This window comes from Mobula birostris, chromosome 8 (genome assembly GCF_030028105.1).
Source record: "Mobula birostris isolate sMobBir1 chromosome 8, sMobBir1.hap1, whole genome shotgun sequence".
NCBI classification, from domain to species: domain Eukaryota; kingdom Metazoa; phylum Chordata; class Chondrichthyes; order Myliobatiformes; family Myliobatidae; genus Mobula; species Mobula birostris.
The window spans coordinates 159,444,941-159,461,738 of record NC_092377.1 but is presented as its reverse complement, the minus strand read 5'-3'; the positions used below and the strand labels follow the sequence as shown (position 1 = coordinate 159,461,738).

At 45.1% G+C, this 16,798-nt stretch overlaps 1 protein-coding gene across 1 annotated transcript in view; it reads right to left on the bottom strand.

The window, feature by feature from the left end:
* Nucleotides 1–1,490: 1,490 nt before the first annotated feature.
* The window catches only part of LOC140201865 (AP-3 complex subunit mu-2), a 47,351-nt gene continuing 32,043 nt past the window's right edge, over nt 1,491–16,798 (bottom strand). Inside the window, exons 6-8 of the mRNA XM_072266611.1 lie at nt 11,314–11,521; nt 9,224–9,368; nt 1,491–3,985 (exon numbers count right to left, since the gene is read on the bottom strand). Of these exons, the coding sequence (XP_072122712.1) occupies nt 3,885–3,985; nt 9,224–9,368; nt 11,314–11,521 (454 nt within the window). The 3' untranslated portion in view covers nt 1,491–3,884. The remainder of the gene's footprint in view (nt 3,986–9,223; nt 9,369–11,313; nt 11,522–16,798) is intronic.

Below are 16,798 nucleotides of genomic sequence, written 5' to 3'. Positions count from 1 at the left end.
ATTTTTTCACGCACGAGTTCTATTCTAACATATTTTTACAAGAATTGAATGGGGGTACAAGAGTTGTATGGCGCACCTGAAATCGTGAAAAAATTGACGCATGGAATGTAAAAGGTTGGCCACCCCTGCCACAGATGCTGCCTGTCCTGCTGAGTTCCTCCAGTGTTTTGTGTGTGTTGCTTGGATTTCCAGCATCCACAGATTTTCTCTTGTTTCAAAATAAATCCGAAGGTAGTTTATGGGAACATATACATAGTTGGATAATGAATTTACTTTGAACTTTGGGTGGGAATATGGTATTGAACAACAGAGGATGGAAGGGACAAATGGCCTGCCCCTACTTTTATTTTAACAATATTTCCAAGTTGAACTTAATGTGCTGCATTTGTTGATAGAAGGAATGTGGAGAGCTTTGAACAAGTTGCCACTTGTGCCAGCCGCAGACAGGACAGAGTGGAAAAATTCATCCAGGTCATGGGGATGTAAAGGATGTTCACGGCCAACCCACACCTGAACTCCAGATGGACTCTCCAATCCAGGCCCAACCTTAGGGCTCCTGTGGAGCAGTGTGAGAGAGTGGCAGTGCCTCCACTAAGAGATTCTGCAGATGTCGGAAAGTATTACACATTTCAGCCTTGGGAAAGGATACAGGCTGTGTACTCCATCTTTGTCAATCACAATCTTATACACTTCTAGCAGGTCTCCCCTTGGCCTCCGCCACTCAAGAGAAAACTTCAGTCCTAATGAAGCGTTTCGGATCAAAATGTTGTCTTGCCCTCCACAGATGTTGCCTGATCTGCTGAATTCCTCTGGGATTTCATGCCCGTTGCTCTTGATTTCCAAAATCTGCACAATCTCGTGTTTTGGAGAAAACAACTCAAGTTTGTCCAACCTCCTGATAACACACGCCCTCTAATCCGGGAAGCATCTTGGTAAACCTCTTCAGCGCAAGACGTAGTGAAGAGCTTGGGATTTGTGTGCCACTCTGGCAGGTCATGCCATCTGTAATTACACTGAGTTAGTAAAATGTAAACAGAATGCAAGATACACCAAATAGGAGAACGTCTGCAGATGCTGGAAATGCAAAGCAACACGCACAAACACAAAATGTAGGAGGAACTCAGCAGGTCAGGCAGCATCTATGGAAATGAATAAACAGCTGATCTTTCAGGTTAAGACCTTTCTTCAGGATATACTGCTGCAGTTACAGAGAAAGTGTAGTGCAGGTAGACAGAAGTACACAAAATCCTTGCCACCACATCAAAACTGACAGCTGGCTGCGCTTCCACCCACAGCTTTACCAGCTGTCAAGCTGTGAGGGAACTAGAAGTATCTCCATGCTACTTGAACCTGCTTGATCAGCGGGATCCGTGTTAGGGTTTTTACAATCTATGAATGGCAAACCTGGCGGACTACTGCATACATCCAGGATTCCAGGGAAAACATCATTGAGAAGGAGAAGCTAATAGAAACACAAAATTTCACTGGCACTTTGTCATAACAAACTTTTACTTTATTTAAAGCTAAACATTAATGAACAGGCTTCCCAGGCAAGGTTGCCCTGCTCCGGTAACAGTTCATACTCTATTAACAACATCCGATAAGTGTACAGTAAAGATCATCCTTTTAAATATATCCAAACAATAAATTAAGATACTGTACCACCTGCAAGGGGCAAGTCAGGTATTGCACACACAAATAATTCAGTTCCATCTCAACAGGAAATTAACATGGCAAATCCTGCTTATGTCACCAATGAGACTTCGGAGAGGAATCCGCTTTCTGTGGTCAGCATTTTACTCTTGGAAATATTTCAGGTCACCTGCATTGCACAGTCGAACTCGAAACATCTCAGAATGTTAGGTCATGAAGAAATCTAGAGCAGAATGTACCACTTGGCCCAATGGAGCAGAGTCAAATGCTTCAATCTCTTCACAAAGCAACATGCGGATAAGAAAAGGCCCCACCTCTCTTATAGGGTGAAAAAAAGAGCAGGGGTTCCCTGTTGGGACCACTTGGCTAATGGTAGGGGTCCATGGCATAAAAAAAGGTTGGGAACCCCTCGGCTAGAGGCACATAATTAAAACCATAGTGGCCACTCTCAGCACCATCATTTGCCTGATCACAGGAGAATAATCTTTAAGGTGCTCTTTAATTAAGTCATTTCTCGGACCATACACTACACCTTAATCCAGGGATTTCCAACCTTTTTTTATGCCACGGAGTAACACCATCTAGCAAGGGGTCCATGGAACCCATGCCTTAATCTGATGCTCATGAAAAGAAATACAGAAATTCCGGCTGCATATTTTGGGTTTGTTACATTTGCAATAGCAACAAATAGTTTATTCACAGTCTTGTACTTTCCAGGAAGATCCTGCCGAATCCCTTCGTTGACTTATTTGTTAAAACACAATACTTTTCTCACAGCCACCAGTGGGCTATAGAATAGCGGGCATTACATTAACATTAAATAGAGTACAACTCAATGCAAGGTTACAACACCAAAACCTTAACAAATGCAGCACAAATGCAGGGGTTTGGGTAAACGTTAAGCGACAAGGTATCATTGCTTCCCATATAGGTCTGTTCACCTGATAATGTAAAGCGTAGCAAACGTTCAGCTTAGGAATTCTTGCTTCGGAGCACAGACGAGGATTGAAAATTATACTTCATTGGCAAGAGTTTATCTGGTCCTGATGGGGCACTACAACATACACACTCAGCAAAGAGGATTGCAGTGGGAGCTTTACAACGGGCCTGCGAAAAGGTTAGAAACCAAGCAGGGCAAAAGAATGACTTCACCGCTACATTGCAACGTCCACATTCAGGATTGTTCCAGCAGTTACTGAGGTCTCATTTCTAATTCAGCATTGCCAGGTCAGAATAGGCAAAAGAGGTGCCCAGACCGTTTCTCTCAGGGGTAATTCACTCGACAGAGAGACGTTTATTGTTGTCAGGTGAACAGCAAGCGCTGCTCGATGACCGGGAAGCTAGGATTACATTGTGATTCACAAAAAAGAAAACCCACTACAGATGCTGCACGTTGAAATAAAAACCAGAAGGCTGGGGTGGTTCAGCGGGCAGGGGCAGAATGTGAGGAGAATTTTGAGTTCAAGTTCAGAACAGAGGAGAACTTATTCACTCACGCTATTTCACTCTCCACAGATGCTGCCTGACCTGCCGAGCAGTTCCCAAGCATCTTCTGTTTTTATCTTACATAAGCTAAGAAAAATATCCTGTGGAAATCAAGTGTCCTTATAACAGCATAAAACTAAATTAGCACCCTCGTAAATCCTCGAGCACACTGAAATAGTGACAAAGTTAAATTACTGTGCCAATACCCAGCCAACACACAAAGCTGGGGAATGTGCAGTGTGCTTGTTTGTTCCGTAACTTCTTTTCTACTCCAGTAACATAAACATAATTAACACACATTTTTCAGCTTTTGGAAGGCTGCTGCCTGTTAGCATGCGGGTTAAAGGTAGACTTCTCGCAATGTAGTGTTGAGAAGAAACTGATGTTAAACTTTACCATGGACAGCATGTATTGTGGTTGCAGCTGTACCTCTTGAGAACCTCCATCAATGATTTACGTGAATGCGTTACGGGAATGGAGGACGGTAGCTGCTGCTCCAGAGGGCATTTAGTCCCAGGCATCACCAACTTGACTTCAAGTCTATAACCTCTGGTTCATACCAACAATATTGATGGTTAAACCTGTGCTGGATTCCTTGGAAGTGCAGCTAACCACCAAGGTGGTTCTATCGATACACAAGAAGCAATAATAAAGAAAGGAAAAAAAAGGTAACTCCGACCGGGAAGCAGGCAGGCAGGGAACAAAACTCTCATGGCCGTAGGGAGCAAGTGTCTTCGGAGCAGCCACTATGTGCGGACTTGGAACTTGCCGGCTTTCGTCATGTACTTGATGCCCTTGAACGGCTTGTACTTTTCTCCATACATGTCCAGTCGGTTCACCTTCAGACCTGAAAGAAAGTGCGGCACAGGATCTCGTCAGTGGGCCGCTGTAGATCACAGGAGACAGAAACCGAATGGTATTTTACGGACTTTGAAGGGGCTAGGGAGACTGAAAAAGCGGGTACAAATCTACTCCGCTTGCAGATGCTTCACTTTGAAATGACCACCCCCAACTGAAGTGGCACCCCACTTACAGTCGTGCCCAGAGGTCAGAACAGTAGTGCTCGAGAAATCAAAATTAAGAGTGGTATTCCGTGATTGGAGCTGCATCAAAGTATCCAACTGATTCTAAATAAAAGCTAAGCAGTGATGTAGAAAACCTTCCTTTTGTTTAAAAAAAAGTTCAATTATCAAGCACAAGAGGTTCTGCAGATGCTGCAAATCTAGACGAACAAACACAAAATACCGGAGGAACTCAGCAGGCCAGGCAGCTACTATGGAGGGGAATAAAGAGTCGATGAGACTCTTTCTCATAACCCAATTCAATCCTATTCATTGAGATCCGTGCCACTGTTGATTGGACAGGAGCCTTTCATAGTATTAAGTGCCCTTCTATCCTAGACCTTGTGTTGTGTTCTACCCTTGTGTTGGGCACGTGGCCAAGTGGTTAAGGCGTTCGTCTGGTTATCTCAAGGTCTCTAGTTCGAGCCTCAGCTGTGGCAGCATGTTCGTGCCCTTGAGCAACACAATTAATCACACATTGCTCTAGTCTGTGCGAGGAGTGGCGCCCCATACAGACTTCCAATCTGCGCCTTGTAAGGCATGAAAATGCCCAACACAGGCCTCTGATGGTCTGAGTCGACATTCCGTTCCCTTCCCTCCCTCCCTACCCTAGACTTTCTCAAAGGAAAGACATTATCCCAATTCTAATAAAAAGCACCAGTTCCTTCCCCTAAGGTAAAGGAAAATGAACTAGTTTGACAGAGCCTAGTTTTATAGAAAAAGACCTTTCAGCCCATCGTGCCATTAATCCCCTACGTATACATTCCCATTTACTGACACATAGTCAAAGGCGTTCTATACCTTGTACATGCTTCGTAAATGCTGAGACCCTTTGCCTCCACTACCTCCCCAGCAAGTATGTTTGAGACTCCAACCACTCTCTTGGTGAAGAAACCCCTGAACCTCTTACTGCAAACCAATGTCCCTTAATTTTAAATACCTCCCCTATGGGTCTACCCTCTCCCATATTCAATGCAATCAGCTTATAAGTCCATACAAAGTTGATTTCCTCCAAGAGAACCATAACTTTGTCATGTGGTTTGGAAGTTTGTGTGTCTCAATGACCTGGAGAGCTACGTTGGCTGTACTCAGGGCTTTATGCTTTAACTCTTGGTAGGGTCACCCATGCCAAACAGGTCAAAGGGTAGAGGCCAGACTAAGAGTGGACCACCGCTCCTCCAGGTTTGAGGGTTCAGTTCAGAGCTAACAACCCTGACTGGTCAAACAAAATAGCCACGGAAACAACGATGAAGAATCCTTCTACATCTGAGGGCGACGGTATTCCTGAGTCTCCACCCGGGACCTGCGTGGCTGCCAGTAGTGAAAACTGAGAGGAAACTACTGACACGATGAAGGAAGCTCTGAACACCACCAGAGATGGAGGATCTTCATTGCTACCCTAAACGCCAGTGGCGTAACGGGGCAGTAAGTACAAATTGATTTCTATCACCAGGAAATCTTTCTGGAGCTTTAAGCAAGTTTTGTTTTTGGGCATCACGAGTGTTAACACAGCCTACTCAAGAAAAGACAGCCAGGGATCTTTACGGCCGTGTGCCACTTGAGCTAGATGGAGATGTTTAATGGAGTTCTGAAATCCTAACAGCTTTAATCATTAATACCCCAGCTGCCTACCGCTTGCCAGCAATTAACCCCTTCATGTGGGTGCTCAGCAAAGTTGCTCAGTGATCGAAGAAGTTTTCTCTGGTTAGGAAAAAAACCGGGGCTTAGTTCAGAGTTGTCAAGCACCCTCACTCTCTCCATAACAAGCAGGATTTCCCACTGGCCAACCATTTTAATTCCACTGGCCATTCCCATTCCAATATGTCGGTCCATGACTTCCTCGACTGCCATAATGAGGCCACTATCAGATTGGAGCAACACCTCATACTCCATCTGGGTAGCCTCCAACCTGATCATGAACATCGATTTCTTCAACTTCCTGTAATTTCCCCCTCCCCCTTCCCTCTTCTTCCAGTCCTCACTCTGGCTCCCTTCTCACTTGCCTATCACCTTCCCTTTTGGCCACACTCTCCTATCAGATTCCTTCTTCAGCCTTTTCCACCTATCACGTCCTAGTTGCTCACTTCACCCGCCCCCTCCTCTAGCCACATATCTTCCCCCTCACCTGGCTTCACCTATCGCCTTCTATCTTGAACTCCTACCCCTTTACACACCTTATTCTAGTCCCACCTCAAAATGTCGACTGTTTATTCCTCTCCACAGATGCTGCCTGACCTGCCGAGTTCCTTCAGCACTTTGTGCGTGTGTTACCCTGGGGGAGTGCTATGTTGATAGGTGGGCAGTTCTGCAGGACACTGGTGCGCTTACTGGGGCAGTGCCAAGAACAGGCTACAAGGTCAGTGGGACAGTAGTTAAGAAGTATAAACAACAATCAAGAATTAAGAATTTAGCCAGAGGATGGTGAATCCATCCATGGAATTCATTGCCACCGATAGCCTTGGAGGCCAAGTCACTGGGTGCATTTAAAGCAGAGATTGACACATTCTTGATTAGAAAGGGTGTTAAAGGTTACATGAGGAAGGCAGGAGAATGGGGTTGAGAGAGTTAATAAATCAGCCATGGCAGAGCAGACTTGATGGGACAAACTCCCCAATTCTACTCCTATGTGTTATGGCCTAGGATAATCAAGGGTCAACATGTGGGAGGGGTCGGCACAATATTGTGGGCCAAAGGGCCTGTACTGTGCTGTACTAGTCTATGTTCTATGTACTCTGCCATCTTATATCTCTCTCCCTTTTACCCCAGGCTGTTACAGCAAATCGTCCAATTTCAACAAAAGGCTGACCCACCAGACAGTATGAAGCAAGCTGTGCACTGTTGGAAGTGTTGTCATCTGGACACCGAGCTGAGGTCACTAATTTTGGGACAGGGGTTCCCAGACTTTGCCATGGACCCTGACCATTAACGGAGGGGTATGTGTTTTAGGAGGCGGTAAAGGATCCTATGCAAAACTTTTAAAAAGCGAGGCAGCTATCCCACTCCCTGGTGATATTTATCCCTCACCCTTCTTTTAAAAAAACATAACTTGGCCAATATCCTTTTGCATTCTGTGAATATCTTTTAAAGTTAGTTTCCATAAAATCATAGTCACACAGCACTGAAACAGACCCTTCTGCCCACTAAGTCAATACTGACCATTAGGCACCCACTTGCACTATTCCTACATCAATCCCTCCTTTTATTTATTTAGAGATACAGCATAGCAACAGGCTTTCTGTCCCAACGAGCCCACACCACCCAATTTCATTCATGTGACCAATTAACTCTCTCACCCATACACTTTTGGAATGTGGGAGGAAACTGGAGCATGTGAGCTTGATTTCAACGTTTAAGAGATTTGGATAAGTACTGTACATTGATGGTAGAGCTATGGGGGGGGGGTTATGGTCCCAGTGTAGGTAGGTCGATGGGACTAGGCAGCTTAAATGATTCGGCATGGACTAGTTTATATGCTGTGCTTTTCTATGATTCTTTGATTCACCAGAGGAAACACTGAAAACTCCTTAAAGACAGCGGTGGGAATTGAACCCAGGTCCCTGGTGCTGTAATAGCATTACGCAAACCGTACGGTACTGTGCCTCGCACTACTCTACCATCATGCTCATCAATATCTCCAGATTGAACCACTCACTATGGGCAAGAAATCCTTCCAAACTGCATACTTCTTGGAATTTAGAAGCATCATAGAGCACTTGGGAGGAAAGTGGAGAGGTCATGGGGAAAACACACAGACAGCAAGATCTTGCTTGATACCATTACTGACCAGCCTCATAAATCTCCATTATACTTTTCCCATCTCCTTAAGCTACAGCAGAATTCTGCTGGTAGCAAATCATCAGCAAAGGAAGTGGAAGGAGCTAGTTAAATACAAATCTCTTCCTTGCCCTCTTTTCTCGTAGCTACCATTGAGCAGAAGGTACCATGCCACCAGGTTAAGAAACAGATATTTTCCTCAACTGATATTCCCAAACCTAATCCTACCTCATCAACGGAATGCTATAGGCCATTTCTTGCACCACCCCGTGGACTTGGCTTGAACTGCGGTTTAGTTTATTATGTGCGGTTCTGATCACCTATCTACAGAAAAGACATTCATAAGATTGAAAGGGTACAGGGAAAACTTACAAAGATGTTGCTGGGGCTTGGGGGAACCTAAGTTATCAGGAAGGATTGAATGCATTGGGACTTTTATCCACTAGAGCATAGGAAAATGAGGGGAGATTTGATAGAGGTATGCAAAACTTTGAGGAATATAGATAGGATAAATGCAAGCAGGTTGAGTGAGACTAGAACTAGAGGTCATAGGAGAAGGGTGAAAGTTAAAATAGTTAAGGGGTACCTGACGGGGAGCTACTTCACTCAGAGTGTGGGACAAGACATGGTGGACGCAGGTATAAGAAGTTTGGGTAAGTATGTGTATGGCGGGGGGGGGGGGTTCTGGAGTACTATGGACCTGGTGTGGGTCGATGGGACGAGGCAGAATAACGGGGCACCATGGTGGCGTAGCAGTTAGCGCAACGCTATTACAGCTCGAGGCAGAGTTCACTTCTGATGCTCCCTGTAAGAAGTTTTCGAGGTCCTTTCCGTAAGCGCACGGGTTTCCCTGAGTGCTGCAGCTTCCTTCCACAGTCCCAAGACATACCACTTAGTAGGTTAATTGCTCACTGCAAATTGCCCTCCGATTCGGCGAGGGGTAAATAGATATGTTGCTGGGTGGTGTGGCTCGTTGGGCCAGAAGAGCCTGTCCTGTATCTCTAAATAAACAAACAGTTAGTACAGACTAGATGGGCCAAAGGGCCCATTTCAGTGCCGAAGCACTGTACAACTTTATGCCTTGTTTTCTTCACTGTCTTATATAATGTATATTCTGTGCCTGTGTTGCCGATGCTAGTGAGTGTCTCTTTGTACCTGTACCTCACCGCAGGGTGCACGTGACAACAAAGTCAGCTCAGTTTGAACGTGTTACAAGCCAGGACGCGTCGACCCAGCTGGGTTGGGTGTACCTGATATGGCCAACTGTTGGATCTTGAACTGGACGTTAATGTTGGGGTTCTCGTCAGGTTTGGGCGACCCTGTCTGCAAGCTCATGGACCCCTTCAGACTGGGCAGCTTCTGAGGATTGATCTTCCCAACATCCCACGTCAGCACCTGCAACATTTCAGGGGAAAGAAGATCTACCGTTAGGTCAGATCAGTAACACAAACACATTACTGACAGTATACTGGATCTCCTGTGGTAGATGCAAGTACAGAGAGCATTCACATGACCTACCTTTTGCATTTATTCCGGCAGGTGGGGCTCATCAGCCTTGGACGGCAGCCCGCCTAGAAGGAAAACTTGCGCTGCCTTGTGGCCATACCCACCCACGGGAAAGGCTTCGGGAGTAAACCCCGAGGAAGAAATCCGGAGCTGGGGTCCCTCAGGCAGTTTGATGTTGCTTACAATTCCACTCTGGCAACCTCTGCGACGACACTGGTGCCAAGCAGTATCGGCACTTGCCCTTCCATTGGACTACATCAGTGAGGTGGAGAGGGGGACCCCACTGCAAGGGCAACAGCCGGTTCTTCAAATCTTCCCGCCCAGACTCGTGCACTGGAGAGGACACAGTCCACCAGAGGCACAAACCCATGATCCCCTGGGATTTATGGTGGCCTACTACGATCCCTGAACCAGATCAATTAATTTTACCACCATGCTTATAGTCATACAGTACAGAGACACGCTTTTCAGCCCAACTTTTCCATGCTGACTAACACTCCTTCTTTTTTCTTTACAGCGGCATGGACCAACCATTGCTCTGAGCAGGAAATTTTAATATGGCACCTAAAATGCGTGATATTTTAAACAGTGTCCACATTCAGTGGGCTGGTTCTTTATTAACAATGAGCTCCCAACTTCCATTCTGTGTTTATTTTTACAATTTGAAACAAAGTTGTAACTTAAAACATTGAACGTAAATACTTTGTAGCTCTAAAATGTTCCAAACTAAAAGGTTGTGGTAAGTTCAGTATTTAGAAAATTAATGGATTATATTTATGAGAACATAATTAATTACAGGGTATTTCACAATTATATTTAGATTTCAAAATTATATGAACATCATATAAAGAAACTGCCTTTATACTGCATGGCAACAAAGGCTATGTGTGCAGGAGCATTTCATTTACTGTGTGGCTGCACATTCGCGCAACTTAGAGGGAACAGTGATGCTGACCATGGTCAAAGTCAAAGTAAACTTACTATTAAAGTATGTAGATGTCACCATATACTACCCTGAGAATCGTCGTCTTGTAGGCAGTTACAGGAAGATAAAGAACAATACATAAAAAAAAAGACCGACAAACAACTAATGTTCTATTTGCACAATTTGTCTCCTTTTGCACAAGTACTGAGAACACGTTGCAGAGTCCTTGAAGGTGAGTTTGTAAGTTCCAGAATCTGTTCAGGGTTGAGGTGAGTGAAGTTATCCACACTGGTTCAGGAGACTAATGGTTGTAGGGTCCTGTCAAAGCTAATCCCGTCTGCCAGCGCTTGGCCCATATCCCTCTAAAATTTTCCTACCCATATACCAGTCCAAAATGGACCAAACAGAGTCCAAAGAATTGCCCTTAACATCAAGGTCATAGCGGTCACTTGGAAACAAATCAAACCACTGAGAGACTGAGTATGGGAGTTGCCTTTATGACAGGCTTCCAGAATAACTAGGTTCCATGTCGGAGAAAGTTTGATACACTGTTAAGAAACCAGCAGAGACAAATGATCTCATAGCGATATTAGAAACGACGAAATAATGAAATAAGCAAAACAAGTGCAACTAAAATAAGTTAGCAGCTAGCAAAAAAAAAAAGATTCCCTGGTTGTCTCTAACTCTCAAGAAGACTAACCCACGAAGAGAAAGAGTATGTGACTATACTCATTGCTCTACCACACCCCAAATTAAATGTACAACACAAAATATGATACAGAGAGAATAGATACATGGCTCCTACAAAGGTCATTCTTATATAGAAAGGGCAAAACATACTCAAGAGGACAGGCAGTATATGTGGAAATGGAACCAAATCAACATTTCAGGTTGATGACTCTTCTTTACCTTGGTGACGGGGTCAAAAGTGTAGTTCCCTTGCGTGGAGGTGAGATTCACATTCAGTACCACCTTTGGCAGCTGGCTGGTCACAATAGTCCCCTCCAACATCTTTCCCATCGTCTGCTTTGGCCCGATGGTGATCTCAAATCGCCCCGTGGAGCTGCCATCCCGGAAGTTGATGTTGTGTTTGACGTAGACGGGGATGGCCACCAAGCTGCAAGGCAGAGTGAAGGATTTTGTACAAGGCTCTCTGTTTGCATTTACTAAAATTCACAGGCAGTCACTACCAAAGGCAGCACTTATTGCTATTCCCCAACTGTCCCTGCTGGACCATTTCAGGGGAGAATGCGATCAGGGTTCGACTCCCACCTCTGTCTGTAAGGAGTTTGCACTTGCTCCCCATGAGGGTGTGTTTCTCCTCCCAGTGCTCTGGTTCCCTCCCACATTCTAAAGATGAATGGTCAGGGTTAGTGAGTTGTGGCCGTGCCAACATAGCCCGCCCACAATTCGCTATGTTGGCACTGGAAGCATGGCAACACTTGCAGGCTGATCAGCACAATACTTGCTGATTTAATTTGATGCAAATAATTCATTTCATCGTATGTTTCAATGTACATGTGATAAATAACGCTAATCTTTCTTTCTTTCTGAATCAAGCCTCCAAGAGCACCACAACCTTGTTGCAGTTTGGAGGCTTGCGTGCCTCAATGAGCCGGAGACCTGTGTTGGTTGCAGTCAGCACTTTATGCTTTGGGTCTTGGTAGGGTCACCCATGCCAAACAGGTCAAAGGGTAGAGGCCAGACTAAGAGTGGCCCATCGGTCCTCCAGGTTCGGGGGTTCAGCTCAGGGCTAACAACCCTGACTGGTAAAACAAAATTGTTATGGAAACAGCAATGAAAAACCCTATATCCGGGTGTGACGGTATTCCTGAGATTTACATGAGTGAGAAGATGGCCAAGGACAGGCAGAGATGAAGGACCCTCATTGCTGCCCTAAACACCAGCGGCATAACCGGCAGTAACTAACTTCTTTCTTTTTAACTCAAGAGTCAACCACGTTGTTTGGGTCTGAGTAAGGAGGAATGGAACAAGTCCTCTGCTGACGACCACTGAACAACCAAGTCAGTTTTTACAACACCCCAATTGGTTTCTGATCATTAATGCTAACATCGAACTAAATCCAACAGCTAATTGGGTTTCTAGAGGGTAGAGGCTCCACGTAAGCATGCCTGGGGAGTAGGGAAATATTACAGAGAGGTCTCGTGTTCAACAGATACAGATCCACTCTCAGTGGCAGCGCGGCCGAATGTTATCACAGTGCCAATGACCCGGGTTCAGTTCTCCACTTCTGTAAGAAGTTTGTGTGTTCTTCCTGTGACCACGTTCCTCTCTTCCAGGCGCTTCCGTCTCCTACCACATTTCTACGACGTACAGAATAGAAGGTAAATTGGCCACATGGGTGTAATTGGGCAGCCAGGCTCCCCGGGCCAGAACAGCCTAGTGTATTTCTAAACCAAGTCTCCATTGGATGCAAATATAATAGATACAGACAGTTCTCCGGTGGAGACAGGGTTCCACTCCTGAGGATTGTTTGTAACTCAAACCAGCTGTAAGTCAGAAATGAATAAAAACTGTGGCGACGGGAGAGCAAGTTGGTAAGGGAACAGCAGCTGCCAACACGCCTCACTGAGTGAGGGAGTGAGTCTGCGCGGCTCCACCCAGCCACCCCTTTGGGCTGAGGTTCAGGAAGTGCGTGTGCAGGGTGGGGGGGGGGGTGAATGCTCACGGAAATACCCCATTCCCACCCGGCAGAAGATGTTCGCAGCCATGCACCAGCTGGAAGATCCATCCCCACCCCATCCTGTCGGTCTCCCAAGCACTTGATCATGTGTACGGGCTTGCCCATAGTCAGGTGACCACTACCTGTACGGTGACTACTAAACCAGCAAGACTGACCAGGCAGCCTCTGATCTTTACTGCCAAGGTTATTGCAGATTGAAAAAAACCTGCATTTATTTCTGCCCAACCCTAGTACAACTTCCACAATATAGAAAGTGCCTTCAGTTTGTTGAAATAATTTACAGTGCGGGAGCTTTCTGACTTGTACTTACTGGATTCAACACGTTAGAACTCAGCTTCTCTAATCTGAGCAACTTTAAACAATGTAGAATTTATTTCTAGATTCTAATCACATCATAAAAAACAAATTATATCGAGGGGAGATATCAAAAGTCAAATGAGCCAACACGAGAGATAAGCTCAGCAGATATTTTACACAGAGAGATGGGTAGAGGATAAGTCAACCCAAATATAACTTTCCAAAATATGTTCCAGATTTTGATATTCTGGTGACTGACTGATCCACTAAGTACAAGTCAGAAAGCTCCCGCACTGTAAATTAGGCTGCTGGTCTTTAGGGCAGTAACGAAGGTCTTTCATCTCTGGTGGGGCTCAGGGCTTCCTTCATCACGTCAGTAGCTTTCTCTACCGTCAGTTATGCAAATCCCTGGTGGAGACCCGGATGCAGAAGGGTTCTTCATTGCTGTTTCCTAACAATTTTGTTTTAGCTGTCAGGGTGGTTAGCCTGAGCTGAACCCCAGAGCCAGGAGGACCGGTGGACCACTCTTAGTCTGGCCCCTGCCCTTTGGCTCTTAGTAGGGTCACCCATGCTAAACAGGTCAAAGTACAAGGTGCTGATTCCAGCTGGCTGGTAGCGTAGTGGCGTCCGCACTGGATTTCAAGGCGAATGGTCCTGGGTTCCGAATCCGGTCGGCTCCTTGCACGCTTTCCATCTGTGCTGGGTTGAGTTTCGAGCTAGCAACTCGGCCTCACAAAAAAAACAGACAAGTGCTGAAGATAAATGCTGCCCCATGCGTCACAAGGCCCGGAGAGGAACAACAGCAATGAGCCAACATAGCTTTCTGGGTCATTGAGGCACGTAAGCCTCCAAACCCTACAAGAAGGTTGTGGCCCTCTTGGCGGATTCTGGCGACTGGTCACGAGGGAAACGTCGTGAACACTATTCTCCTTTAGAAAGTTTTTGGTTTGCCGACTTTTCGGAACAGAGTGTAAATAGGTGAGATGATCATTTCGTTAACGCTTCTTGATCATTTGGTTAAACTTTATGCATTAAATGGTGAACATTATTAACACATTTCAAGACAGGGGAATGCAGAATCATGAAGCAACAAACTGCCTGCTGGGACAACTCAGCTTCTGCTGGGGGTAGGGTGCTGAAGGAATTATGGAAGTTTCAGGTCAAAACCCTGCATCGGGACTGAGAGGAGAGAGAAAGGAGTGCGAGGTGATTGGGGGACCAAGGAAGGGAGCAGGTTGTGACAGGTAGGCACAAATCCATTTGACCTGAAAACTTCCCATTGGCAATAAAATTTATTGTGCTGAGGAGTGAAGTGACAAGTTAGTTCTCCAACTACTCCTTGTAACATTGGGTCAAGCTTTTACCGGAATTAAGGAAGTTAGAACTATGCAGGTAAGTGTTCATGGAGTTATACAGTGGAGCAACAGTTCATGTGTCCTTGCTGACCACGAGTAGTCACTATACTAACCTCATTACTAGGATCTTGCCAACAGCCTCTGCATCTGGTAATTAATGTGTTTGTCTATATAGAATGCCTTGAAAAAGTAATTTGTCTCTACAACTATTTTCACATTTTACTGGAGCAAAACACACAAAGTGCTGGAGGAACTCAGCAGGTCAGGCAGCATCTATGGAAATGAATAAACAGTTGTTGTTTTAGGCTCAGACCCTTCATCAGGACTGAAAAGTCCTGAAGAAGGGTCTCAGCCTGAAATGTCGACTTTTTATTCATTTCCATAAATGCTGCCTGACCTGCTGAGTTCCTCCAGCACTTTGTGTGTTGTGCCTTGGATTTCCAGCATCTGCAGATTTTCTCGTGTTTGTGGTTCACATTTTACTGTCTCATTTTCTAAATTTAAAATATACTGAATTAGGATCATTTTGATCAAATTTACAAAATATTGTCCATCATGTCAAGTCAAAAGAAAAATTCCAAAATCTGTCAACAATTTACTAAAGGTCTAAAATCAAAATTGTGAGGCTGAAAAAGTACTCAACCCCTTTGTAATTTCTATGCTAACTTCCCTCAGGTTCAATGCTGTATATTACCTTACCAACTCACCCAATTTGTTGATGCATAAAATTGGAGGATCACCTGTTTTCAACGAATTCATAAGATTAAATACCCTCTCTGCATAAGGTCCAACAGTATGGTAGATTTTCAGAGCAACCATGGTGTGGCTTCAAATGAAGAAAATTGATGTCCTTGAGTGACTCAGTCAGAGTCCTGACCTCAACCTGATTCACCATCTCTGGCAAGACCTCCAGATTGCTGTTCAATGCTGCTCCCCACTAACCCAGCACAGCTTGAGCAATGCAGCAAGAAGGAATGGGCAAATCTTGCTCCATCACAATAAGCAAAGCTAATAGAGACATATCCAAAAAGACCTCAGGCTGTGAAAGGTGGTTCAGCTAAGTACTGAGCCAAGGGGGATGAATACTTTTGAACTGCTGACATTTTAGTTTTTCCATTGCTTTGCAATTTCCCCTGTTTATTGGGCTGTACTGTGAAAAAAAAAGAGCATGTAATTCACAAATAAATTTTCAGCTAAATTCATCAAAATCCCTGGTTGTAAAACTCAATTATGTGAAGAAAGGGTTGGGGGCCGAATACTTTTTCAAGGCACTGTAAATGCTGTGAGTCTGCCTCCAGCACCCTCTCTGCCTGTGTGTTTCTAATTTCAACCATTGCCTGCAGTCTTCCTTAGATCTTATCATAAACCTAAGCCTTCAGCTTTAGATACCTCTGCTCTGGAAAAAGACAGTTATTATTTATATTATTTGATTTAGACCCTTATCTATGCCCAGCCAGACATCCTCCCCGCCAAGCAAAACCGGCAGACAATCCAGCCTCCCCTCATAACTGGAGCACCCCACCCCAGGTAGCAACTTATCGAATCTCCTGCAAGCTCTCCAGTACAAATGAGGCTGAGATTATTTACAGATAAAGTATGGTAGCAGGACCTTCCAGACCAACAAGCCCACACCGCCCACAATCACCCATGTGACTAATTAACCCACTAACCGATACGTCTTTGGAACGTGGGAGGAAACCAGAGTATCCGGAGGAAACCCACAAGGTCATAGGAGGAATATACAAACACCTTACCAGACAGTGGTGGGATTGAACCCAGGCTGCTGGTGATGTATACAAACACCTTACCAGACAGTGGTGGGATTGAACCCAGGCTGCTGGTGCTGTAACAGTGTTACACTAGCCACAATGCTACTGTGTGGTTCCTACTGAGAGAGAAGATCTAATGAATAGCAAAGCAGGCAAGAGCAGCCAAATGGCCTTCTTCAGTATCTGTTGCGTTTTTGAGATTACCCATATTCGGTCCAGGAGTAACATGGAGTCCACAGTTGCAAGGGAAAGTTGCACAAGAGCACCAG